This window comes from Lathyrus oleraceus, chromosome 7 (assembly GCF_024323335.1).
Source record: "Lathyrus oleraceus cultivar Zhongwan6 chromosome 7, CAAS_Psat_ZW6_1.0, whole genome shotgun sequence".
NCBI lineage: Eukaryota > Viridiplantae > Streptophyta > Magnoliopsida > Fabales > Fabaceae > Lathyrus > Lathyrus oleraceus.
Genome location: NC_066585.1, coordinates 37,811,480 through 37,838,419, shown reverse-complemented (window position 1 = coordinate 37,838,419; position 26,940 = coordinate 37,811,480). Strand labels below are relative to the sequence as shown.

At 33.2% G+C, this 26,940-nt stretch overlaps 2 protein-coding genes across 2 annotated transcripts; both read left to right on the top strand.

The window, feature by feature from the left end:
• Positions 1 to 17,551: 17,551 nt before the first annotated feature.
• On the top strand, positions 17,552 to 17,860 carry LOC127101894 (uncharacterized mitochondrial protein AtMg00820-like). The gene has a single exon (XM_051039323.1). The coding sequence runs from the start codon at positions 17,552 to 17,554 to the stop codon at positions 17,858 to 17,860; it is 309 nt and encodes a 102-aa protein (XP_050895280.1).
• Positions 17,861 to 17,881: 21 nt separating this feature from the next.
• LOC127101893 (uncharacterized mitochondrial protein AtMg00810-like) lies at positions 17,882 to 18,997 on the top strand. The gene has a single exon (XM_051039322.1). The coding sequence runs from the start codon at positions 17,882 to 17,884 to the stop codon at positions 18,995 to 18,997; it is 1,116 nt and encodes a 371-aa protein (XP_050895279.1).
• The last annotated feature ends 7,943 nt before the right edge of the window (positions 18,998 to 26,940 follow it).

Below are 26,940 nucleotides of genomic sequence, written 5' to 3'. Positions count from 1 at the left end.
TCAAGAATTTTAAGGTGGTGAGGATAACATTGAATATCCTAAGAGTTTATTCAGCTCACACTTTTAAAGAATGTATATATATTTTAAAGTTTATTGAGGATAATTTTACGCACGCGGTAACCTTCTCTGAAAAAAGAAAAAGAAGCAAAAAACTTTCATAAAATCATCATTTAATTTTAGAGAAAATTGCAAACCCTTCCAATTGTAATTTTTAAACTATAAAATTAAAAACTCTCTCGATTACAATGTTTGAATGGAAAAATTAAAAACTATCTCAATTACAATTTTTGAACGGAAAAATTGTAAATTATCTATTGATTACAATTTTTGGACGGAAAAATTGCAAACCCTCTCAATAAACTATTTTTGAATGGAAAAATAGGAAACCCTCTAAACAAAATATTTTTTAACGGAAAAATAGAAAACCCTCTCTAAACACATAACGACACAAATCTCCAATACATCCAAATGACTGTATTTTCTTCCTAATACCCGTATGTAGCGGTAAATTCATGACCATTAAGCTATGGATAAACTTAACGTCAACTAAACCAGAGTCACCATCCCACTTTCATTGTTTCTAAAGGAAAAGGGAAAAGTACGAACAAAATTCCAAGATAAGAAGTTTTCAAATCAAAACTAATAAAATGCCAGAGATTACATGTAAGAGTGTTACACAGAGGGAAGGTGTTAGCACCCAAAGTATCCTAGGCACTCCTAGGGAGCCCTTTGTTATATGTGTATGTGTTTCAGCATAAAAGATATTTGCAATAAATAGAATGTGGAGATGAGAAAAGAATTTATTAATTATATTTTCGTGTTTGACAAGACCTTCGGACTTGTGCATACGTACCAACATAAAATGAGGGATCAAAACCTCATAGTTGGTGGTATCAATTTCAAAGTGAGTTAATTGCTTTTAACAAAAATTTAAGTTTAGGAAAGGAACCAAAGGCCTAAAAGATTTTGAATGGGTGTTAGTTCGTTTTGTCTTTTGAAATTTTAAGTCAATATGGTTAGATTCATTTACAAGTTTGGTTTAAGAAAAGAGTTTAAAAATGCAATGGCATAATGCCAAAGTTTCTAATTTGCAATAATGTCTAAGTTTAGAAATCACGAGCAAAAAATAATTTTAAAAAGGGGGGAGATATTTCAAATTTAAGAAGTGGGAGGAGATGAAGAGTCTAATCCTAAGAAAGAATTTAAAAGTTAAGATTTGAAAAGATCTGACCAATGGAATGCAATCCAATAGACAAGAATGTCATATAGAAACCCCATTTTCCTTTAGACTTTGAAATCAAGCAATATCAATACACAAATAGCAAGATGAAGAGTAAAGGCATCAAATAAAGATAGCCACATCCAAGCTAGCAACTCCATAGTCTTCTTCTTAAGCTCCCATGTATCAGATGACATACTCCTTGAATGACTCAGAATAAGGCATTAGACACAGGTTCAAAGTAACATTTGCATCTTGTAGCAGATGAATTCAAAAAGGGATCTCAATACTTGCATCAGATGAAAGTTCGATTCACAATGGCTTGGCTTCAGAAAATTTGGCATTGACCAAGTCCTTTTACATAGGGAATGTTGCCTAATTCTAAGTCCAAAGTCTCAGATCATATCCAACAGTCCACACAAACACTTTTTTAAGGGTTTTTTGTTGTTATTATGTACATTAAGGTCCTAAGGCGACAAACACAAATAAAATACACATACAAGTATATACAATCACAATATATTCACAATATATGGCTCAAGTGAGCAAAGTGAAAATGACATTAAAAATAAAATGGTTAAATGATAATGAATAATGACAAAATGGTAAAATGGCTTGAATTTAAAGTACATAAGGTAAATGACTTGAATTTAAAAGTTAGTCCAAATGTTAGTTTATTAGATGTTAGTTTTGCTTTTGGTTTTCAATTGTTTAAGTTATTCTTTGGAGAACACTCAACCCTCTATTCACAAGCATGGATCCCTGAACCAAGACATCTTCCAGAGGAAGGAAAAAAGGCAAAGTTTCCACACAATACCATGAAAGGGGGGAGACTTACAATCTCACTTACTAGAATGCTAAGCTTTTGGGTCAAAACTTAGCGATATGTTAAGCAATCGTAATTGGACTTATGTAGAAGTCACAAATATCTGAGGTCGGGTAATAGAAATTTTAGTGTTAATGCATGTTAGAGATATGGTATAATGAACCATACTCCTAAAACATACCACACTTAAAAAGAAAATGGTAAAAGGGTGGGCCTAATCTCATCCATACTGGTATTGGTTTATGAACCAATTAGCCTTAGGACATAGAGATATCATAGGTCAATGGAATAAATGGGATATAAAGGGATTGAAGATGAAGAGGGAGGGGGGATGAGACAAACACAAATTGGTCATGGGAGGACTTTTATCAAATTAAAATCATTCAATCATTTTGGGATATGAAATATACATTTCATCAATCCCCTAAATCCAATGGTTTTAATCCAACAAAAGTCAAATCAACCTTGACCAAGGCCCAAACACAATAGTCGATAAAAATAGCTCAACACGATTTATTCACAATAAAACAAATTAAAAATCAAATTAAAATGCATTAAATTATAATATGTTTGATCAAAAACCTAAAATCTCTTCAAAACACCAAATAAATGGCCAAGAGATTTTTGACATAGATCAAACAAGATTAAAGGACCTTGGAGAAAAAATTCCATTATTTTTGGAGATTTAAAAGTATTATTTTTGGAGATATAAAAGAATTATTTTTGGAGATTTAAAAGTATTATTTTTGGAGATTTGTCATGGGTCAAATAAGAGATTTGTCATAGGTCAGACAAGGTTAAAGGATCTATGCTCCACAACCTCAGAATCCAAACCAGGCATGTCTTGATAGGACCAAGCAAACACATCTGAATACTCTCGAAGAAGATCAATCAACCCCTTCTTAACCTCTGGACACAGTCGAGACCCAATCTTGACTTCCTTCACATCATCCTCGGAACCCAAGTTGCCTAGTTCAATCTGCTCTTCGAATGGCTGAATGGCTTTTTCCTCGTGCTCAAGTAGACGAAATAATTCATCAGACACTTCTTCATCACCTTCTTCGTCAGCCTCAAACACAGGGAATTCAAAGTTCAGAGAAGGAGTAGAATCATTGTATTCAATGGGTTTAAAAGTATTACAAAAATCATTTACAAATATAGACCATATAAAATCATCCACAATAATAAAAATTATACGCTAGTTTGATAACACAAACTCATGAAAGAAGAATACGAGAAGAGGCCAAAATATGCATTGCCATTTCATTACACTTCTACCATTCTTAAATAAAACCTCATATTCTAATGTCATAGCTCCTTCATGACAGGTTTGCATAATTTTCACTTCGCTGCAAATATACAATTCTCCAAATCTTCAAAATATGCATTGGGCCAAAGATACAGAAACCCGGTTGATATTTATAAACCCATCATTACATGATTTCAAACCCTAGCTAGACAAACCCTGTGTAAATATTCACGTAGCATCATCTTTTAATACCAACTCATGACGACACTACTGCTGAGTTTGATTTAAGTACTGGTAATATGCTTTTTAACTACTTCTTTAGAACATGTTGAGTTTGCTACACAACTATAAATAAAGACGATATAAACAACATACCATAATATTTTATTTTATAAGAACACAAATGATATATACAAAAATAAGAAGACAACATTTGTTTGATAGAAACACAAATTGTTTATACAACTATAGCAAGAATTATTCCACTCTTTTTCTTTAAATTCAGATGTATTTCATTTGTTTCTTAGGGGCCAAGTAAATGAATTTCGATGGAATCATGGCTTATGTAAAATGTAACAGTAAAATGATTAAATGAATTTTTTTTCAGAATTTTATTGAATAATAATAATAGTAGTGTAGTAAAGGTAATAATAAAAGGATTTTGATTTTTTTTATATTGATTTTCCTTTATTTTTAGACTAAAATACATAAAAAATGAATACTATAATAATTATTTTAAAATTTTATAAAAATATTCGAAAATTAAAATTAAAATTTAAAAAAGTAGAATTTTTAATTTTAAAATAATTTAAGTGATGGTAAAAAACCTAAAAAGAAAAAAGAAAAACTCTAAAAATACGGAAAATTCAGTATGTGAAAATGTTCTATTTATATCAAGTTTAGGTCAAAATATTTAATTATCACATTAAAAGCTAAATCAACAATAAAATAAAATTAATAATTAATGTAAATGGATTCTAACCTAATAAATTTTTTTGATTTTATGCAATGAATCAAAATATTTGAGTTATATTGTTTTTTATTAAAATAAATTTGTCAAAAATGAAATAAAGCATAAAAGAAATTAATTAATAAAAATTAAAATTAGCCCTTTTGACTTTTTGATTTTTCTACAATAATCACAATATTATTTTATTTTTTTATTTTATAAATTTTGAATAAAAAGTGAAAAAACAATGGATTTATTTTATTTATTTCTTAGGTGTCAAGCAAATGAATTTGGATGGATTAATGGCTTATGTAAAATGTAACAACAAAATGATTAAATGAAATTAATTTTTATAATTTTAGTAAATAATAATAATCATAGTGTAATAAAGTTAATAATAAAAGGATTTTTATTTTTACTCTTTTTTATGTTGATTTTTCGTTATTTCTAGACTAAAATACATGAAAAATGAATAATATGATAATTATTTAAAAAATTAATAAAAAATTTGGAAATTAAATATAAATATTAAAAAAGTAGAAGTTATAATTTTAAAATAATTTAAGTGAAGGTAAAAACATAACAAAAAGAAAAACTCTAAAAATAGGAAAAAAATCAATATGTGAAAATGTTTCTTCTATTTATATCAAGTTTAAGTTAAAACATTTAATCATAACATTAAAAGCTGAATCAACAATAAAATAAAAAAAGTAATTAATGTAAATGGATTCTAACCTAATATATTTTTTTGATTTTATTCAGTGAATCTAAATATTTGACTTTTAGGGTTTTTAATTAGAACAAAATTGTCAAAAATGAAATAAAGCCTAAAAATAAAATATTGTCTTTTTCATTTTGTGTATATCATCTTTATTCCTATCACACAAATGTTGTCTTTCTTTTGTTGTACATAACATGAACTCAAAATGCGAACTTAAAATACATGTGAATTAAAAAAACATTGAAATAATTCTTCCTACAGTTGTATAAATAAATATAATATGTTTCTATCAAACAAATGTTGTTTTCCTATTGTTTTAGATATCATTTGTGTTCTTATTAAAAAAAATGACTGTCTTCTTCATGTTGTGTATATAGTTGTGCTTGAAATATTTAGGAAGTAAATCTCTAGCAAATCTCCAACAAATGACATCATTGGTAAATACTTCGGAAGTAAATCTCTTGAAAACTTAGCATGTTACACCCCAACAAATAAGATCATCGGTAACAGAATCATCTACCATCTCATAAGCGTGTGTCAAAAATGTTGTTGTCGGTGACAGTTGTTACCACATTATCCTTCTGGATCTACCCTTCAAACTCACAAACTCTTACTGTAATTTTTTGTCAAATAAAAATCAAAATGTAAGTATATTCGTAAACAAAAAAAAATCATAGAAAAAAAGGTTTCTTGTTAATGGATTGATCAATATCCATGAATCCAACTATAAGACATTAAGTTTCATAAGCTCAAATCTATCAAAATTGCAAGAATCCAACAAAATATATTCAATCAAATCTTGTAAACTACATAATGAAGAGACCAAACATATCTAGCAAGCATATATTTTATTATCTCATCAAATTAACAGAACTAATGAAACAACTAACATACACTTCACCACAACAAATTCACATAACACAAATTTCAAAATCTTAATAAAAACAAGAATCGTTGCTGAAAAATATAACTCTGACATGTGATCAATCATTTTGAAAATACAAACTATGACTCACCTTTTAATCAAGGAAATCACGATTGAAGAATAAAAAACTAGACCAATCAAATTGCATTGTAGAGATTTTTGCTGAATTAATAAACTTTATCTTCAACAGTTAGGATGAAGCTGCATAATTTATAACAAGATTAAGTGAAATTTAGTAGATGTGGAATCATATCTAAAGAAATAGTGAAAATGAATACGAGTATTTAAATCAAACTCATGGTAGCTGCCATTGATTCAGGTTGAGTTGATATTAGCACTAGCGCCGTTAAATACTAGCATCAGTAGCGCCGTTGAATTTATAGTTAAGTTTTGAAACTATGTAATGGATTATTGTATCTATTTGGCCCAATAACAAAAATATTAATTAATGCATCTTAATATCAAATAATTTTATAATGAAGATAAAAAAAATAGATATAGTATTGTAGACCCAATGTAGAAGAATGGAACGCTGAATTAAGGAAAGGAAACTATGTAGAAGAAGGGAGCACAGAAATAGGAAAGAATTATATAAAAAGAAATCATGTGCTCATGAATTGTTAGGTCAACTATGAAAGTGACAAGTCAAGCATTTTAAGGAATATATATATTTTAAAGTTTATTGAGGATAACTTTACGCACGCGAAAGCCTTCTCTGAAAAAAGAAAAAGAAGCAAAAAAAAATTCATAAAATCGCCATTTAATTTTATGGAGAAAATTGCAAACCCTCCCAATTGTAATTTTTAAACTAAAAAATTAAAAACTCTCTCGATTACAATTTTTGAATGGAAAAATTAAAAACTATCTCAATTATAATTTTTGAATGGAAAAATTGTAAATTATCTATTGATTACAATTTTTGGACGAAAAATTGCAAACCCTCTCAATAAACTATTTTTGAATGGAAAAATAGGAAACCCTCTAAAGAAAATATTTTTTAACAGAAAAATAGAAAACCCTCTCTAAACACATAACGACACAAATCTCCAATACATCCAAAAGACTGTATTTTCTTCCTAATACCCGTATGTAGCGGTAAATTCATGACCATTAAGCTATGGATAAACTTAACATCAACTAAACCAAAGTCACCCCCCCACTTATATTTTTTCCAAAGGAAAAGGGAAAAGTACGAACAAAATCCAAAGATAAGAAGTTTTCAAATCAAAACTAATAAAATGCCTGAGGGTTACACAGAGGGAAGGTGTCAACACTCGAAGTGTCCTAGGCACTCCTAGGGAGCCCTTTCTTATGTGTGTATGTATTTCAGCATAAAAGATGTTTGCAATAAATAGAATGTGGAGATGAGAAAAGAATTTATTAATTCTATTTTTGTGTTTTACAAGACCTTCGGACTTGTGCCTACGTACCAACATAAAATGAGGGATCAAAATCTCGTAGTTCGTGGTATCAATTTCAAACTGAGTGAATTGCTTTTAACAAAAATTTAAGTTTAAGAAAGGAACCAAAGGCCTAAAAGAGTTTGAATGAGTGTTAGTTCTTTTTGTCTTTTGAAATTGTAATTCAATATGGTTAGATTCATTTACAAGTTTGGTTTAAGAAAAGAGTTTAAAAATGCAATGGCATAAGGCCAAAGTTTCTAATTTGCAATAAAGTCTATGTTTAGAAATCACGAGCAAAAAATATTTTCAAAAAGCGGGGAGAGATTTGAAATTTAAGAAGTGGGAGGAGATGAAGAGACTAATCCTAAGAAAGAATTTAAAAGTTAGAAGTTGAAAAGATCTGACCAATGGGATGCAATCCAATAGACAAGAATGTCATATAGAAACTCAATTTTCCTTTGGACTTTGAAATCAAACAATATCAATACACAAATAGCAAGATGAAGAGCAAAGGCATCAAATAAAGATAGCCACATCCAAGCTAGCAATTCCATAGTCTTCTTCTTAAGCTCCCATGTATCATATGACATACTCCGCGAATGACTCAGAATAAGGCATTAGACATAGGTTCAAAGTAACATTTGCATCATGTAGAAGATGAACTCAAAAAGGGATCTCAATGGCTTGGCTTCAGAAAATTTGGCATTGACCAAGTCCTTTTGCATAGGGAATGTTGCCTAATTCTAAGTCCAAAGTCTCATATAAAATCCAACAGTCGACACAAACATTTGTTTAAGGGTTTTTTGTTGTTATTATGTACATTAAGGTCCTAAGGCCACAAACACAAAAAAAATACACAGACAAGTATATACAATCACAATATATTCATAATGTATGGCTCAATTGAGCAAAATGAAAGTGACATTAAAAATAAAAAAGTTAAATGATAATGAATAATGATAAAATGGTAAAATGGCTTGAATTTAAAGTACATAAGGTAAATGACTTGAATTTAAAAGTTAGTCCAAATGTTAGTTGATTCGATGTTAGTTTTGCTTTTGGTTTTCAATTGTTTAACTTATTCTTTGAAGAACACTCAACCCTCTATTCACAAGCATGGATCCTTGAACCAAGAAATCTTCCAAAGGAAGGAAAAAAGGCCAAGTTTCCACACAATACCATGAAAGTGGGGAGAAGTACAATCTCACTTACTAGAATGCTATGCTTTTGGGTCAAAATGTAGCGCTATGTTAAGCAATCGTAATTGGATTTATGTAGAAGTCACAACTATCTGAGGTCGGGCAATAGAAATTTTAGTGTTAATGCATGTTAGAGATATGGTATAATGAACCATACTCTTAAAACATACCACACTTAAAAAGAAAATGGCAAAAGGGTGGACCTAATCTCATCCATACTAGTATTGGTTTATGAACCAATTAGCCTTAGGACATAGAGATGTCATAGGTCAATGGAATAGATGGGATATAAAGGGATTGAAGATGAAGAGGGAGGGGGGATGAGACAAAAACAAATTGGTCATGGGAGGACTTTTATCAAATTAAAATCATTCATTTATTTTGGGATATGAAATATACATTTCATCAATCCTCTAAATCTAATGGTTTTAATCAAACAAAAGTCAAATCAACCTTGACCAAGGCCCAAACATAATAGTCAAACTTCACAAGTCAATAAAAATAGCTCAACACGATTTATTCACAATAAAACAAATTAAAAATCAAATTAAAATGCATTAAATTATAATATGTTTGATCAAAAACCTAAAATCTCTTCAAAACATCAAATAAATGGCCAGGAGATTTGACATAGATCAAACAAGATTAAAGGACCTTGGAGAAAAAATTCCATTTTTTTTGGAGATTTAAAAGTATTATTTTAGGAGATTTAAAAGAATTATTTTTGGAGATTTAAAAGTATTATTTTTGGAGATTTGTCATAGGTCAAACAAGAGATTTATCATAGGTCAAACAAGGTTAAAGGATCCATGCTCCACAATCTCAGAATCCAAACCAGGCATGTCTTGATAGGACGAAGCAAACACATCTGAATACTCTCGAAGAAGATCAATCAACCCCTTCTTAACCTCTAGACACAATCGAGATCCAATATTTACTTCCCTCACATCATCCTCGGAACCCAAGTTGCCTAACTCAATCTGCTCTTCGAACGGTTGAATGGCTTTTTCCTCGTGCTCAAGTTGGCGAAATAATTCATCAGACACTTCTTCATCACCTTCTTCCTCAGCCTCAAACACAGGGAATTCAAAGTTCGGAGAAGGAGTAGGATCATTGTATTCAATGGGTTTAGAAACCAACCTGCATAATGATTTGATATTTTGATTTTAGAGAAGTGAATTGTGACCAAATATTATGCAGATGGACAATTATTATTAATTTATTCATGTTTTTTCTGATTACCATTTTCAGAAAAGCAAAAAGTAAAAGTAAAACATCATGGATGTGGATGAATAGAATTTCATTTTATTAATGATCAAATTGAAAGATTCCTAACAATGTTCACTTCTCCCTTAGGCATAGGAGAAGGATTTTCAAATACAATAAAGCAATTACTTAGAGCGATGAACAATAACAGGAATATCGACAACGATCCAATTGTTGCAACTTTTTCCATGCGTCACAAAATTGGTGCAATCTTCGTCTTCATCATCCTCAATCACTACATTTGAGTGTTGTGAATTGCCATGGATGAACCCTCCGCTACGGAAACTAGTTCGCACATCTTCATCTTTGCTCACGGATGACCCTTGCTGGAATCCCAAACTGGCTTTGTTCTTGTTCTCGGCGACCTATACCATCTGGCCTCACTGATCTGAACTACCATCTTCAACAATCTTCTTAGCGTCTTTACAAGAGGACATATGTTCCCCAACTCTTTTTTCTCCAGCAATAGGTAGAGCTTGAAACGGAGTTCCAATCTCATCCTCAACTTCAACATATGAGAAAGACGACAAATGGCTTACCATCAAATCTTTCTCTCCACCCATGATGACGAGCTTGCCATTCTTCACGAATTTCAACTTATGATGCAGAATGGATGTCACAGCTCCTGCCTCATGTATCCATGACCTTCATAACAAGTAGCTATAGGCCGGGTGGATATCTATTACCTTGAATGTAATTTGGAAATCACTCGGACCTATATTTACTGAAAGGTCCACCTCACCAACAACAGTCTTGCGAGAACTATCAAAAGCTTTGACGATCACGCCACTGTATCTCATCAGATCTCCTTGATATGATAATCTGGACATAGTTGACTTCGGGAGTACATTCAAAGATGAGTCGGTATCAACCAATATATTGGACAACGCGTACTCCTTACAATTCATTGATATATGTAATTCCAGGTTGTGATTTTTGCCTTCCTCGGGAAGTTCTTCATCACAAAAGCTCAAGTTGTTGCAGGAAGTGATGTTAGCCACAATATGATCAAACTGATCCACTATTACATCATGCTCTACATAAGCTTGCTCAAATACCTTTTTCAATGCTTCTCTGTGCGCTTTAGAATTCATGAGAAGAGACAACACTGAAATCTTGGAGGGAGTTTGGAGCACCCGCTCCACCATATTGAATTCACTCTTATTAATTAAACGAAGTACCTCATCATCGTCATTAGGCTTCAAACTACTGGATTCACCAGACTGACACTTTAGAGCACTAACCGGATTTGCTATAGGCACTTCAACCTTCTTAGCAACATCCTCTACACCCTTAGAGAAAACGGGACCAAACACACGACCACTGCGGGTCACCTTCGTTATATCGGCAATATTCACAACAGAATTAGTCGTAGGCAACGAGACCTCTTGACCATTCTCTATCATTGTCGCATTATATTGATATGGAACAGCTCTATCGGATGCATACGAGACTGGACCCGCTAACCGTATCACTAAGAGCGATACTGATTTGTTGATGTTGTTACTGTTGCTGCTATCGAACTAAATTACCACCCGCTAAGGGGTCTTAAACACTGGCATTATCACGTTGATATCATCTATATCCTTTGACTGTTGAATCTGGATTACATTCTCATCCATCAACTTTTGGATATCTCTCTTGACAATCGAACACCCACGGGGGTTCACACTGCAGATTGCATAACTGGAATGGTCATGCTCACAATCACTAATAGTGCACAGGGTCTTGTGCATTTCCATCAAAGATCGATGAATATGTAGCACATCAAATACTCAGAAAGTTCCTGGACATCCATCTACCATATTAACAAAGGGATTACCATGAGCAGGCAATGAGTTAGCTTTCACATTAGGCGTGCGGTCCTCAAAGGACATTATCCCACTCTTCACTAGCTTCACCATCATCATCATCTCATCTTTATCATCATCATCACCAACTTCATCTCTATTTCACCATCTTCACCATCTCCATGTGTCCAAGGTGATTTCTTATATAGATTTAGACTTGGGGAGGGGAAGAATTTCATGAAGGGAATTAGGATGTGTATGATATTGTGGTTATTCATAATAACATGTTGATGTTGCTTTATGATGTTCTTGATGTTATGTTATGTTGTATGATTGTTATGTGTTTTGGTATGGATTCATGATGGTGAATGTTTTTGTATGGATTTGAGTGGTTGAAATTGGAAAAGGGAGTGTTTAGAAGATGAATTTGTGAAGAAAATTGAAGAACCAATTGATTGGTTTTTTGGTACAATCGATTGGATGAACTTTCTGTTGTGAAGAAGTGAAATTTATTAGGAACCAATCGATTGGTCCTTGGCAAGGATCGATTGATTGAACTTTATGTTTTTGAAGAAGTTAGAAATTTTTAGGGACTTGGTTTTGTGAAATTTTTGTGAGAATTATTCCAATCAATCGATTGATTCATTCGATCAATCAATTGACATGAATTAATTCCTTGATAAATTAAAATATGATAAATTAATTCCTTGATCAATCAAGCCTTACCACTATGTTAAGCTCTTGCTGCTGAATATTTGTACAAGGAGCAAATGTTAACCTATATTTCTTGATTGAGTTAGATTGTTAAATTATTTGAGTGTTGTAACTCCGTTTTGGACACAGACGGTTGCGTTAGAAAGATAACGTAAAAGACTATTATTCTTACTCCATGTTATAATATATTATGTGATTTATAAATGCTATGAATTATATTATGAGGAATGTTAAACATTGTTGTTATGTTGAATGTGAATTAACATGATTAAAAACCTTACAAAGATAAGTGAGGAAACCTATGAGAATAACTTGATTAATAACTTGATTAATAACTTAGAAAGATAATCTAGGTTATGGAAATGAGTATACAACGATGCTTGGACACAATGGTACCTAGGTGTGTATCGTGGACAAGTATTCACTTGGTAAGCGAATCAATATGCTTTATATGGAACATGGCTGATTTATGTATGAGAATGGATCATGTTATGATGCCATGAGAATTGATATGATATCATGACATTTGTTTGATATTTTGGTGAGGAACTTTTGTTCCAAAAGTCCTATTTTGGTGAGGAGCGTTGCCCCGAAAGTCCTATTTGTTATTAGGGATTAATCATGTATTCGGAATTAGTTTTGAGGGTGCACATACCACTTCAAAGGCTTAGGTAAAGCGGTAAGTGGGGATGTGGCACCAATGATTCGTGTCTCAATTGGGTTTGAGCCCCAACCACGACGAACGTGGGGGGAAAGATGGACACCTAAGTGGGGTAGAGTCACATACGGTGAAAGATACCCTAAGTGGGTTATAGTCTCATACGGGTGACAGTCGCTTGAAATGAGTTTGAAACTCCTAGAGGATTTGATATCCACGGCGAAAGTCGAATCATACGAGCATGGATGAACCAGGCCTGACTTAGACGTAAGTCCGCTTGGGGATTGATATTCTGTGCATCCGAGTAGTGATTCGTTGAGTGGATGCACTCAATGACATGTTTCCATACATTGCGAATATCCCTTAGATACTCAAGTCCTAGTTACAAGGTGCGAGTGATGCACCGGTAATGGAAGGTGAAAACTTGAGTTAGGATTTGATTAGAAAACCCTGTAGAGCCGAGTGGACCCATAGGATAGGAGAACTCACTGAGATTATTATTGCATTCCATTATTGTTGTTATTTTTCAGGTATTCCTTGCAGGTTGAACTCAAGAAAAGCTATCTACTAATGTTTCAAGAGACGGTGATGATCGTGATCTTCCGCTGTGGAGTTGTGTGCAATGAAGATATTGCACATAGTTCTTAGATTTTTATTTTTAGGCTTTATCGTATGACATGTATCATTAATGTTTTATTTAGGACATGTGTATATAATAGTGCCAATAGGTACTTATGATTGTGTCAATACCAAATAACAACACTTGTATGATATTATTCTAGATATATATTATACGGACTGTTACAAACTGCAATTTTTGAATGGAAAAATTAAAAACTCTCTCAATTATAATTTTTAAACGGAAAAAGTATGATTAAACTATGTAATTGGTTTAATCATATAATCTGGATATTACATCTATTTGGCCCAATAACAAAAATATTAATTAATGCATCTTAATATTAAATAATTTTATAATAAAGATAAAAAAATCTTTACAAATTGTTTATGGTAATCTACACATTTTTATTCGGACTACCATTATATTTTTTCAAACCCCTCTTTTTCATTTAAATATTTATTCTCTATTTATTTATTTTAACGTTATTTATTCTCTCTCTATATATATAGTGTTGTAGAATAGGTGAACTATGAAAGTGACAAGTCAAGCATGCATTTTAAGGTGGTGAGGAAAACATTGAATATCCAAAGCGTTTATTGAATGTATATATATTTTAAAGCTTATAGAAACATTTTTTTTCAAGTGCAGTCACATAATATGTTTGGATGGCTATTTTTTGAAAGATTATTATGAAGGGTAAATACTTGCGGTAATTGGAAGAGACTTAAATGATCAAATGTTGTCAACTGTATTTGTTGTTGTAGAATATGAAACCAAGCACTCCTTGAGTTGGTTTCTAGAATTATTGATAAGTGACCATGGTGGTGTAAGATTATGCATGACTTACACATTCATTAGTGATCAATAAAATGTAACATTTGTTGGAAAAATAACAAATAAATAAATAACTTAACACACGCGAAAGCATACCGTGAAGCAAAAATTCAAACAAAAAACTCATAAAATCATAATTCAATTTGTAATTTTTACAAGGACAAAATTACAAATCCTCCACCATACAATTGCAATTCTTAAGGAGAAAATTGCAAAACCTTTTCAAACTGCAATTTTTGAACGGAAAAATTAAAAACTCTCTTTCAATTATAATTTTCGAACGGAAAAACTATAAATCATCTCTCAATTACAATTTTTGGACGAAAAAATTACAAACTCTCTCAATAAACTATTTTTGAATGGAAAAATAGGAAACCCTCTAAACAAAATATTTTTTAATGGAAAAACAGAAAACCATTCCTAAACACATAACTACACAAATCTCCAATACATTCAAAAGACTAGATTTTATTGTTGTATAGAAAACTAAAACTAACTATCTCTATTTATATTAATATTCAAATTCTACTTTCTTCCTAATACCCGAAGTGACACTTGAATGAATATACTATTTGACCCAATAATATTTTCGGAAGTTAATTTGATAGTCTGAGTTAATTATAATTTCTATTAACAATTTATGTCATTATGCATTCTAGTTTAGAGTTGCATGTTGGTTTAATTTTGATTAAGTTCCTTGGCTTTTTAATTTAGTTTCACTTTTAAGCTTTAACTCAGACACAAATACCAATCTGGCAGATTTTCCCTCCACCAAAGCCTATTGGAATTGTCTCAAGCTCCTCTTCGATCAACTCGCAAACGTTGATTCTCCAGTCACAAATACTCATTTGGTATTAAAAATGATCTTCGGTCTCACCGAGGCTTATGTCGGGTTCGTAACTTACATCCAACAACACGGTCCTCTTCCAGCCTTTGCAACCGCAAAATCAAGACTTGAACTTGAAGAATCTATGATGCTTCAACGAGCCGCTCGTGACTCTGGCTCTTCCTCCACTTCGGCGACACTCAAGGCCAAAACTCCACTGTCAAATGATGATGTCCCTCGCCATTCCTCTTCTGGTTACACTTATTAAAACTATCACCCACCATCCAACACCTCTCGCGGCAACCGAGGCAAAAAGAACAACCGCAACAACGGTGGCCGAAACTACGGGAGGGGCGGTCGGACAGGTCCCAATCATTTCAACAGTGGGGGTCGTGGTCAAGGTCAACAACAATGGAAACAATGGATGCCATGGCACAATGGCTCCATGGAATGTACCACATTGCCCTTATCCATCTGACAATTGGAGTAGGCCCACTAATGCTGCACAGACTCAACAAGGAGGAGTCCTTGGGCCAAGACCACAACAGGCTGCTTACAATGTTAATGCACCCAGCCCAATTGATATTGAAACTACTCTACACACCCTCAATCTTGCTCAACCTGATCAATCTTGGTATATGGACACCAGAGCCACTTCTCATATGACATCCTCGCAAGGTAATCTTTCATCTTATTTTAAATTGAGAAAAAATATTAATATAATTGTTGGAAGTGGCCACTCTATTCCAATTTATGGCCTTGGCAGTGCACACATAAAACCCCCACACCCCCCTTTTGTGCTAAACAATATACTACATGCTTCAAAGTTAATTAAAAACTTAGTGTCAGTTCATAAATTTACCATAGATAATAAGGTTTCAATTGAATTTGACCCGTTTGGTTTTTCTGTGAAGGACTTTCAGACGGGGATGACTCTAATGAGATGTGAGAGCCGAGGTGATCTATACCCCATCACAACCAACACCAACTCCAAAAATAAATCCAAGCCTAATCTTTCTCTTGCAGCTTTATCACCTTCTCCGTGGCATGATCTCTTGTGTCATCCGGGAGAACGCATTTTAAATTCTCTTAGACAAAATAAACTTATTGAATGTAATAAATCTAGACAAATACATTCTTGTTTATGTCGTTCTTGTCCTCTTGGTAAACATATCAAGTTGCCTTTCATGAATTCAAATAATACTAGTTTTTTGCCGTTTGATATTTTACATAACGATGTATGGACGTCTCCTGTTGTAAGCTCTTTAGGTCACAAATATTATGTTCTTTTCTTGGATAATTACTCAAATTTTTTGTGGACTCTTCCAATGTCAAAAAAATCTCAAGTATATTCTAATTTTCAAAAACTAAAGGCTTACATCAACACCCAATTTCAACGAGAAATTAAAACAATTCAATGTGACAATGGTAGTGAATACGTCAATAATAATTTTCGAAACATGTGTGATATTAATGGAATGTGGTTTCGTTTGTCTTACCCTTATACATCATCTCAAAATGGCAAATCTGAATGAATAATATGCTCCATTAATAATATTATTCGAACTTTATTAATTCACGCGTCTTTACCACGTACTTTTTGGCATCATGCTCTTGAAATGGCAACATATCTCTTAAACATTTTGCCAAACAAAACCAGAAATTTTGAGTCTCCACTTAAAATGTTATATCACAAAGAACCCTCTTACTCACATTTATGTGTGTTTGGTTGTTTATGTTATCCTCTATTTTCTTCCACTACGATACATAAGCTCCAACCTCGATCCACTCCGTGTGTCTTTCTTGGGTATCCGAAAAATCATCGAGGATATAAATTTCTAGATTTAACATCCAATAAAATTATTATTTGCCGCCATGTCCTATTTGACGAAACTCATTTTCCATATGCAAAGTTGCACACCCCCCAACCTACTACATATAACTTCCTTGAAAACGAGTTGTCCCCCTACTACATGAACCATATAATTACCCAAACACAAAATAACCCACACAACCATACAGACCCACCTCATCCCATACGGACTCACCCACAACAATAACCTCACCCACTCGGTCTCACATCCCTATTCCTCCTCCACAACAGCCCACCATATTATCAAATACAAACTCCCTCTCCCCACACCTCACAACAACAGATACTGAATCCATAAGTCAAAATACCATTCCTGCAATTTTCCAACCCACCTTACAAACAGATACAAAACCTGTTACTAGAAGTCAACATGGAATTTTTAAGCCAAACCAAAAATATTATGGCCTCCACACCCATGTCACAATATCTCATATACTTAAAAACCCAGTGTCTGCACTTAAAGACTCAAATTGGAAAATGGCCATGGATGATGAATATAACGCTCTAATTAAAAATAAGATGTGGCATTTAGCGCCACAACCCACCGGTTTTAATGTTATTCAATCTATGTGGATTTTTAGACATAAAGAAAAATCTGACGGTTCTTTTGAGAGGCATAAAGCCCGACTTGTAGGTGATGGTGCAGGTCAACAGGTTGGCATCGATTGTGGAGAAACTTTTAGTCCCGTGGTCAAACTAGCTACTATTCGTATTGTCCTTAGTATTGCTATCTCAAAATCTTGGCAAATTCATCAGTTGGATGTCAAGAATGTGTTTCTCCATTGAGAACTAAAAGAAACCGTCTACATGCATCAACCGTTGGGATTTAAGGACCCAGTGAATCCTCATCATGTCTGTCTTCTTCGCAAATCACTATATGGGCTTAAACTAGCTCCTCGAGCTTGGTACAAGCGATTTGTAGATTATGTTTCTTCTATTGGCTTCTCTCAAAGCAAGTGTGATCACTCTCTTTTCATCTACAAGAAAGGCACTCATATGGCTTACATCTTATTGTATGTTGATGACATTATTCTTACTACCTCTTCTGATACTCTACGAAAATCTATCATTTCACTTCTTAGTTCAGAGTTTGCTATGAAATATTTGGGACCTTTGAGCTATTTTTTGGGTATTGCAGTCACCCGCCATCAAAGAGGTATTTTTCTCTCTCAGAAAAAGTATGTCGAAGACATCCTAGTACGCACCGGCATGTCAACCTGCAAGTCTTGTCAAACCCCAGTTGACACAAAGCCAAAGATAAGTGCCACGCATAGCACTCCATATGAGGATCCATCACTTTATCGTAGTCTTGCAGGTGCTCTTCAGTATCTCACCTTCACTCGGCCCGATATCTCCTATGTCGTTCAACAGATATGTCTCTTTATGCATAATCCAATGGATGCTCACATGCATGCCCTACGATGCATCTTACGCTACATTCAGGGCACACGAAACTACGGTTTGAGTCTCTATCCTTCACGCACTACCTTCCTAAAATCTTATACAGATGCCGATTGGGTAGGGTGTCCTGATACATTTCGCTCTACTTCTGGTTACTGTGTGTTTCTATGTGATAATTTGCTTTCTTGGTCATCAAAACGTCAACCCACTTTATCACGATCTAATGCTGAGGCCGAATATCGTGGTGTTGCTAATGTGGTTTCTGAATCTTGTTGGCTACGCAATCTCCTTCTCGAGTTACATTATCCTATTCATAAGGCCACCTTAGTTTACTATGACAACGTAAGTGCAATCTATCTCTCCGGTAATCCAGTTCAACATCAACGAACGAAACACATTGAGATGGATATACGTTTCGTTTGCGATAAAGTAGCTCGCGACCATGTTTGGGTCCTCCACGTCCCCTCACGGTATCAAATTGCAGACATTTTTACCAAAGGCCTTCCATTAATACTCTTTTAGGACTTCTGGGAAAATCTCAGCGTCAGTCAATCTCCCGCTTCGACTGCGGGGGAGTAATAGAATATAATACTAATAGAAAATTATTTGTTACTATTTCTACTGATGCCTCATATTAATAGAAAATGGTTTGTCAATATCTCTATATGTAATTATATTCATGAAACATCAATACCTTCCTAAATAGAGGGATTTGGTAACAATTGTATATATTTGTGATATCACATCAATGAAAGGCAGGCAATAATATTTCTTTAGTTAGCTCATAACAAATACATTGTACAAAACTTAATAGTTTTTTCTATGATGTACCATTCAGCGATCAAAGCTTCTGGATGATGATGATTCTTTGTATACCCTTTTAAGATCTTCATGTAACGCTTTACAAGACACGTCCACCTTAATAAACTCGACCACAAATTCTAATCCCTTACTGTATGGACAACTAAGTGAACCATAATGTCAAACAATGATGGAGGAAAAAACATCTCTAAATGATCCAATATTATTGCAGCCTCATGTTCCAACTCATCTAAATTTTCAGGATAAATGACTTTACATATACCATTGAAGAATAAGCCCAGTTTGGTTATACTTACCCTTACCTTCCTTCATAAAATATCACGGATAGCCACTGGTAGAAGTTATTGCATCAAGACATGACAATCATGAGAGTTTTAAGCCAACTAAATTGTGATCGATATCTGACACAAATTTCTTCAAATTTCATTAGTACTCTTGGGGAACTATAATATCCTGCAAACAATCACAAAAACTTTTTTTTTCTAGATAGAGTGTGACAATCTGGGGGTAAATATGTTATATTTTCTATTTCGTGTGGGGCTAACTCTTGTCGTATACCCATCACCACCATATTTTCACGGGATTTCGTAGTATCTTTTGTCTTGTGTTTAATGTTGAGAAGTGTTCCAATCAAACTATCAAGTGCATCTTCATGGGATTTCTTAGTATCCTTTTTGTTTACCTTTTAGTTTCTTTCCAAAGAAAACCTTAATGTGTTTTTGTGTTTTGCAAACTTCCTTCTCTATTAAGGGATTTTGAGAGAAATCAAACTCTTGCTCTCCATTAAAAGCCTTCTGCAAACTACAGTATGAATGATTTGGTCTTAAAAAAAATTTATGACTAAGATAAACATCATTTTTTCCATCTTGTAATTGGTGGTAGCATGTATCAAATTTATATATAAGACAAGCTCTATATCTCTTTAAGATGTACCCAGATAAATTACCGTATGCAGGAAAGTCATTGATTGTGCAAAATAACATGGCATGTAACTTAAAGTTATCACATGTATACACATCATCAACATCATCACCTTCCTCCCACAAAAGTCTTAAATCTTCAATCAATGGAGTTAAATAAACATATATGTTGTTCCCTGGTTGTTTTGGACCCGAAATCATCATTGACAATATCATATATTTGTGCTTCATGCACAACCATGGAGATAGGTTGTAAATTATAAGAAGAGCAGACCATGACATATGGTTAGTTCTCAAATTACCAAAAGGGTTTATTCCAACAGTGGTAAGTCCAAGCCTAATGTTCCTTGGTTCTAGTGCAAAATCTTTCTTCCATTGGAATGAATCATCTACATGGAGAATTTTTCCATCACACACTCTTTCATCTACATTCCATCAAGTATTCTTTGCATCATTTGCATTAGAAAACAATCTCTTTAACCTTTGAATTACCGGTAGGTTCCACATCACATTGGAAGGAACACCGTTTCTAGTTACACTATCTTCGTCTCTAACACCATTGACCTTATTCTTGTAGCATGACTCTCCATATCTCGAGCACTCCTTCAAGTTTTCATATTCTTTCATATATAATATGAAATAACTACGATATGCATGTATTTTGACATGATCCAAGCTCATTGGACACAATATCTTATTGGTCTCATAACTATGATTCTACAACATGTTACCTTTTGGAAGCATTTCTTGCAACAACTCAAGCAACTAAGTGAAACTTTTGTTCGGTCATCGAACTCTTGCCTTAAGATTAAATAGTATTAACACAACTGACAATCTTGTAAAACATTTGGATCCCAGATACAGCGACTCTTCCATGTCTATTTGCAAGGTATCTACCATATTAGTCTTAACATAACTAACACTCTTGTAAAACATTTCATCCCTTGAATGTTTTCCTATATTTCGAAAATTTTTACAAGGATACCAAATAATCACCTTCTCCTTAGGAAGTTTTTTTCCCCACAAAATCAAGAAATTGAATCACTCCATTCTCATACACTTTACTTCATCTATTGGCTTTCATCCAACTACGATCCATAATCACACACAACTTCTGAAAATAAAATAAAAATAGTACACAACCAACAATAACTACGAGAATAACAAAAAATACCATAACAACATTATAGTAAATAATATAAGTCTCAAAAAACATTATAATAACATTATAGATTATACTAGTCCAGGTCTTTATATGAAGTTAAACTAACACAAACAATACAAAAATCTTGTTGTAAAACACTTAGATCATGTTGTAACTATCACAAGTACAAAATCAATATGTTTGCCTAACATAACATATCTCTTACATATCTAACATAAAATAAGAATTTTGGTTTCTATGTAACAAATATTGTCTTCCTATTGTTGTATATACCATTTTTGTTCTTATCAAACAAAATATTGTCTTCTCCATGTTGTGTATATCATCTTTACTCCTATCACACAAATGTTGTCTTTCTTTTGCTGTACATAGCATGAACTCAAAATGCGAACTTAAAATACATGTGAATTTTAAAAACATTGAAATAATTCTTCCTACAGTTGTATAAATAAATAAATATGTTTCTATCAAATAATTGTCATTTTCCTATTGTTGTAGATATCATTTGTGTTCTTATAAAAAAATGAATGTCTTCTTCATGTTGTGTATATAGTTTTGCTTGAAATATTTTGGAAGTAAATCTCTAGCAAATCTCCAACAAATCACATCATCGGGAAATACTTGGAAGTAAATCTCCCGCAAACTCTGCATGTTACACCCCAACAAATAAGATCATCGGTAACAGAATCATCTACCATCTCATAAGTGTTTGTCAAAAATGCCGCTGCCGGTGATCGTTGTTGCGACATTTTTCTTCTGGATCTACGCTTCAACCTCTCATAAGTGTTTGTCAAAAAAGTTTTCTTGTTAATGGATTGATCAAAATCCATTAGTCCAACTATAAGACCTTAAGTTTCATAAGCTCAAATCTATCAAAATTGCAAGAATATCCAACAAAATATATTCAATCAAATCTTGCAAACTACATAATGAAGAGACATTGAATATCCAAAGAGTTTATTGTTATCACTTAACCACAACAAACTCACATAAAACAAATTTCAAAATCTTAAGGTGGTGAGGATAACATTGAATATCCAAAAAGTTTATTGAGCTCACACTTTTAAAGAATGTATATATATTTTAAAGCTTATAGAAACATTTTTTTTCAAGTGCAGGCACACAATATGTTTGGATGTATATTTTTTTAAAGGTTATTATGAAGGGTAAATACTTGCGGTAATTGGAAGAGACTTGAATGATCAAATGTCGCCAATTGTATTTGTTTTTGTAGAATATGAAATCAAGGACTCATGGAGTTGGTTTCTAGAATTATTGAGAAGTGACCATGGTGGTGTAAGATTATGCATGACTTACACATTCATTAGTGAATATAAAAGGTAACATTTGTTGGGAAAATAACAAATAAATAAATAATTTTATGCACGCGAAAGCATATCCTAAAGCAAAAATTCAAACAAAAAATTCATAAAATAATAGAGAAATTTTGTCTTCATCAAAATACATTCAGCATAGAGATGCTTGACTTCATATTCTCCCCCTTTTTGATAATGATGAACAATCCTCTTTGATGCGTTGCAATTTCCAGAAAAAAAGTTCTTCCCCTGAGGTGTATAACTCCCCCTTAATTTGTGAAGCTCATAATCATGTTGACTTGTATCATTTGTACCTTAGAAAATTCACAAGCATACAAGCATAACACCTTTCTCCCACTTTGACATTATCAAAAAGAAGGGAAAGATGGGTGAAAGATGATATAATGACAAGTATAAAAGAGAACATGCATCATAACTTTGTCATATTTCTCGTCACTTACCGAGATTGTCTTTGCTATTGTTGAGGACAAAACACTTACATCCAAAAATGTGAAAGTGAGCAATGTTTGGCTTTCTTCCTTTGAAGAGTTCATATGGAGTATTTTTCAAGATAGTTATAATGATAACTCAATTTCCAACATAGCATGTCGTACTAACCGCATCTATCGCAAAGTACTTTGGTAGATTTGCGTCACTAAGCATTGTTCTTGAAAGTTCTACTAGAAATCAATTATTCCTTTCTACTATTCCATTTTGTTGTGGAGTCCTTGGTGCTTAAAAATTATGAGAGATACCATTTTCTTCAAAAGATGCATTTTAGAATTATCCACCATGATCACTTCTTATAGATACAATCTTTAATGACTTTTCATTTCGAGTTTACTTTCCATACTTCTTAAAAGCCTTGAAAGCATCACTTTTCTGCACAAGAAACAAAATCCAATAATATCTAGATAAATCATCAACAATAACTAAGGCATATACATTACCTCAGAAGCTTCTTGTTCTTGATGGACCAAATAAGTCCATATGCAACAATTAAAGTGGTCTTGTTGTTGACACCACATTCTTTGACATGAAAGTTTATTTGGTTTGTTTTCCCTTTTGACAAGCATGACATAGTTTATCTTTGACAAATTTTATCTTTGGTAAACCAATGACAAGATGACGTTTGACTAGTTTATTTAAATATTCAATATGAATATGAGATGCCTTTTTATGCCAAAGCCATGAGTTATTGTTGTTTACTATGAGACATTTTATTTTCAAAGATAAATCATCTAAAGCTATCATAAAAATATTATTGATTCTATTACCTTTGAGTTTTACCTCATTGGTGACTTCGACTTCAATCAAGCATTCTTCTTTTGTAAACTTGATCTTGAGGCCTTTGAAACAAAGTTGGCTTATGCTTAAAAGATTATGCTTTAGTCCTTTATTATAAAGTACATCTACAATAGATGTGAAAAGTGGTGCTCCAACTTTGCCTTTGCCAAGAATCTTTCCTTTATTGTTGTCTCTATAAGTCACATATCTCTTGGCTTTAAGCACTAGATTTGAAAATTTGGTTATATCTTCCGTCATATGCTTTGAACAACCACTATCGAGATACCATAGATTTGATGTGGTATTCAAGCATACATACAAAACAAAATATGTTTTTTATGTATCCAATGTGCCTTGGGTCCTTCATAATTAGTACCTTTCTTAAACCACGCATGATGCCCACTTGCCACACTAAAGTTTCTAACATAGCAATCATTAGGTGTATGGCTACTTATACCACAATAAAAGCATGTAGGCACAAAATTACTTTTATACCTAGGAACATATGATTTCTTTTTAGAAAACCTCTTCTTAGGATGTTGAAGAACTTTTTGTGCTTTATTCACTTTTTCCTTGTTGGATTGGTCACTTTCCTTAACAAAGATAGTTTTATTAGTACTTCGTTTGTTAAAGTTAGAATAACCAAGACCACTTTTATCATTTGAATATCTTTGTTGGCTAAGAAAACTTTCCAATCCAACTTGTCCTTTTTCATATCGTATAAGAACACTTTTTAATTGAACAATTTGGAAAGTAAGTGAATTACAATTTTTGGCTAAGAATGAAGTTCTCGTCTTCCTCCAGATTGTCTTCTCTTTCAACTTATTTGAAATCAACTTTTAAGGAAATTCTTTTGGATTTCTTGTCTAGATTCTCAGGATATTCAATTCTTCCGAGCTCCGTCTCATATTCTTGGAGTTTACCAAACAATGTTGCAGATGTCATCGTTGATAGATTTTTGTTTTCGGATATTTGCCGTCACTTTCGGTTGCCATTCCCTGGTTAGAGATCTGAGTACTTTAAGACTAAGTTTATCATTAGTTAAAGTCTTATCGAGGGTTTTCAGGTGGTCCGTCAAATGCACAAATATTTTCTGCATATCGAGAATTGATTCTCCAGGTTGCAGTCGAAATAACTCGTATTCTTGACTTAACGTGTTCAATCTTTATCTTTCAACCTCTGCGGTTCCTACACGTGTTTCGACCAAAGTGTCCCAAATTTATTTTGTCGTTGTACATGTTGAAATTCAGAAGAACTCATCCATGCCAAGAGCATCTTGAAGAAGATTTATTGCTTTCTTGTCATAAAGAACATTTTTCTCATCATCTTCATTCATGATGCTTCGGGCTTAGGAGTGCCAACGCCATTAAGAGCCGAAGTAGGAACGAACGGACCTTCTAGGACAACTTTCCAAACATCTTTTCCTTGATCCTCTAGATGCACCTTCATTCGTATTTTCCAAAAGTCAAAATATTCTCCACAAAATAGTGGGGGCTTGTCATTGCTCCCACCGTCTCTAAAAACAAGATTTGAGTTTTTGGAAGCCATGGATCTTCTAGGAGTAGGTTACCTATAACCTGCTCTGATACCAATTGTAAGTTTGGAGTGCGCCTAAGGGGAGTTTAATTAGGACCAATAAAAAATTCTGGTTTTAGAGACAAGGTACGTCTAGTCCCCTTTCAACACAAAAGAGATTTTATTATCTGTTATGACTTGTACAAGACAAACACAATCACCAAGGAAAACCTCTTTTGATTACCAAGTTGATATGAGAACAATCCTCTCAAAATCAGCTCTCTTGCTTCCAACAATCCTGGACAACAAGGTGTTTACAAAACAAACGATCTTATTTTCAACAAATCTGAAAAATAAGATATGGATTACAACACGCAGTGGTAAATCAATTTACATAGTGGGTAAATCTATTTCCATGTGGCAACGTTTACAATTTTTCAAAAACTCATAGTGGTAAATCGATTTCCCTAAGAGGTAAATCGATTTACCTAGTTGAAAAAATTAACTTTTTGCTTTTGGAAATGTAATGCTTAAGTGGTAATTCGATTTTCCGAAGTGGTAAATTGATTTACCTAGTTGAAAAATTTATTCTTTGCATTTAGAAATGTGTAGGCTTTAGTGGTAAGTCGATTTCCCTAAGAGGTAAATCGATTTACCCAATAGAAAAATGAAAATTTTACGCCTAAGACATTTTCCATGCACAAGGAAAGTTTATGCAGTGATATTTGAATACTTGATCATCTAAGACTTAAGTGAAGGTAAATATTCTCATTATTCCTTCTTGAAATGCAATAGCTTAACTTCTTGAATCATAATGCTTTACCATTGATAAACATCTTTTCCTTCTTGTGAATTGGAGTTTTGTCTTCATCAAAATAAATTCATCATAGAGAAGCTTGACTTCACATAGACATATTACCATATGCAGCTTAAAGTTATCACCTGTATACGCATCCTCAACATCAATGACTTCTTCCCACAACAGTTTTAAATCTTTAATCAATGGAGTTAAATAAACATTTATGTCGTTCCCTGGTTGTTTTGGATCCGAAATCATCATTGGCATCATCATATATTTGCGCTTCATGCACAACAATGAATATATGTTATAAATTATGAGAAGAACATGCCATGACGTATGGTTTGCTCTCCAATTACCAAAAGGTTTCATTATGTCGGTGGCAAGTCCAAGCCTAAAGTTCCTCGGTTCTAGTGCAAATCTGGAAATAAGGAATCAATTTTCTTCCATTGCAATGAATTAGGGGTGTACATGGGCCAATTTGGGTTGGGTTTGGTCAAACCCAATACGCAATCCATATAGGACACTCCGGTTTGGGTGAGATAAAATAACCACCCGCTACACCAATTTGTCGGTTTGGGCAAATATACTAATTTTCGTATTGCGTTGAGTTGGATTGTGGGTTGCCCAAATAAAATTTT

Bases quoted from the DNA above. Each gene is read 5' to 3' on its own strand.
- LOC127101894 (XM_051039323.1), top strand. From the start codon at position 17,552: ATGGCCATGGATGATGAATATAACGCTCTAATTAAAAATAAGATGTGG.
- LOC127101893 (XM_051039322.1), top strand. From the start codon at position 17,882: ATGCATCAACCGTTGGGATTTAAGGACCCAGTGAATCCTCATCATGTC.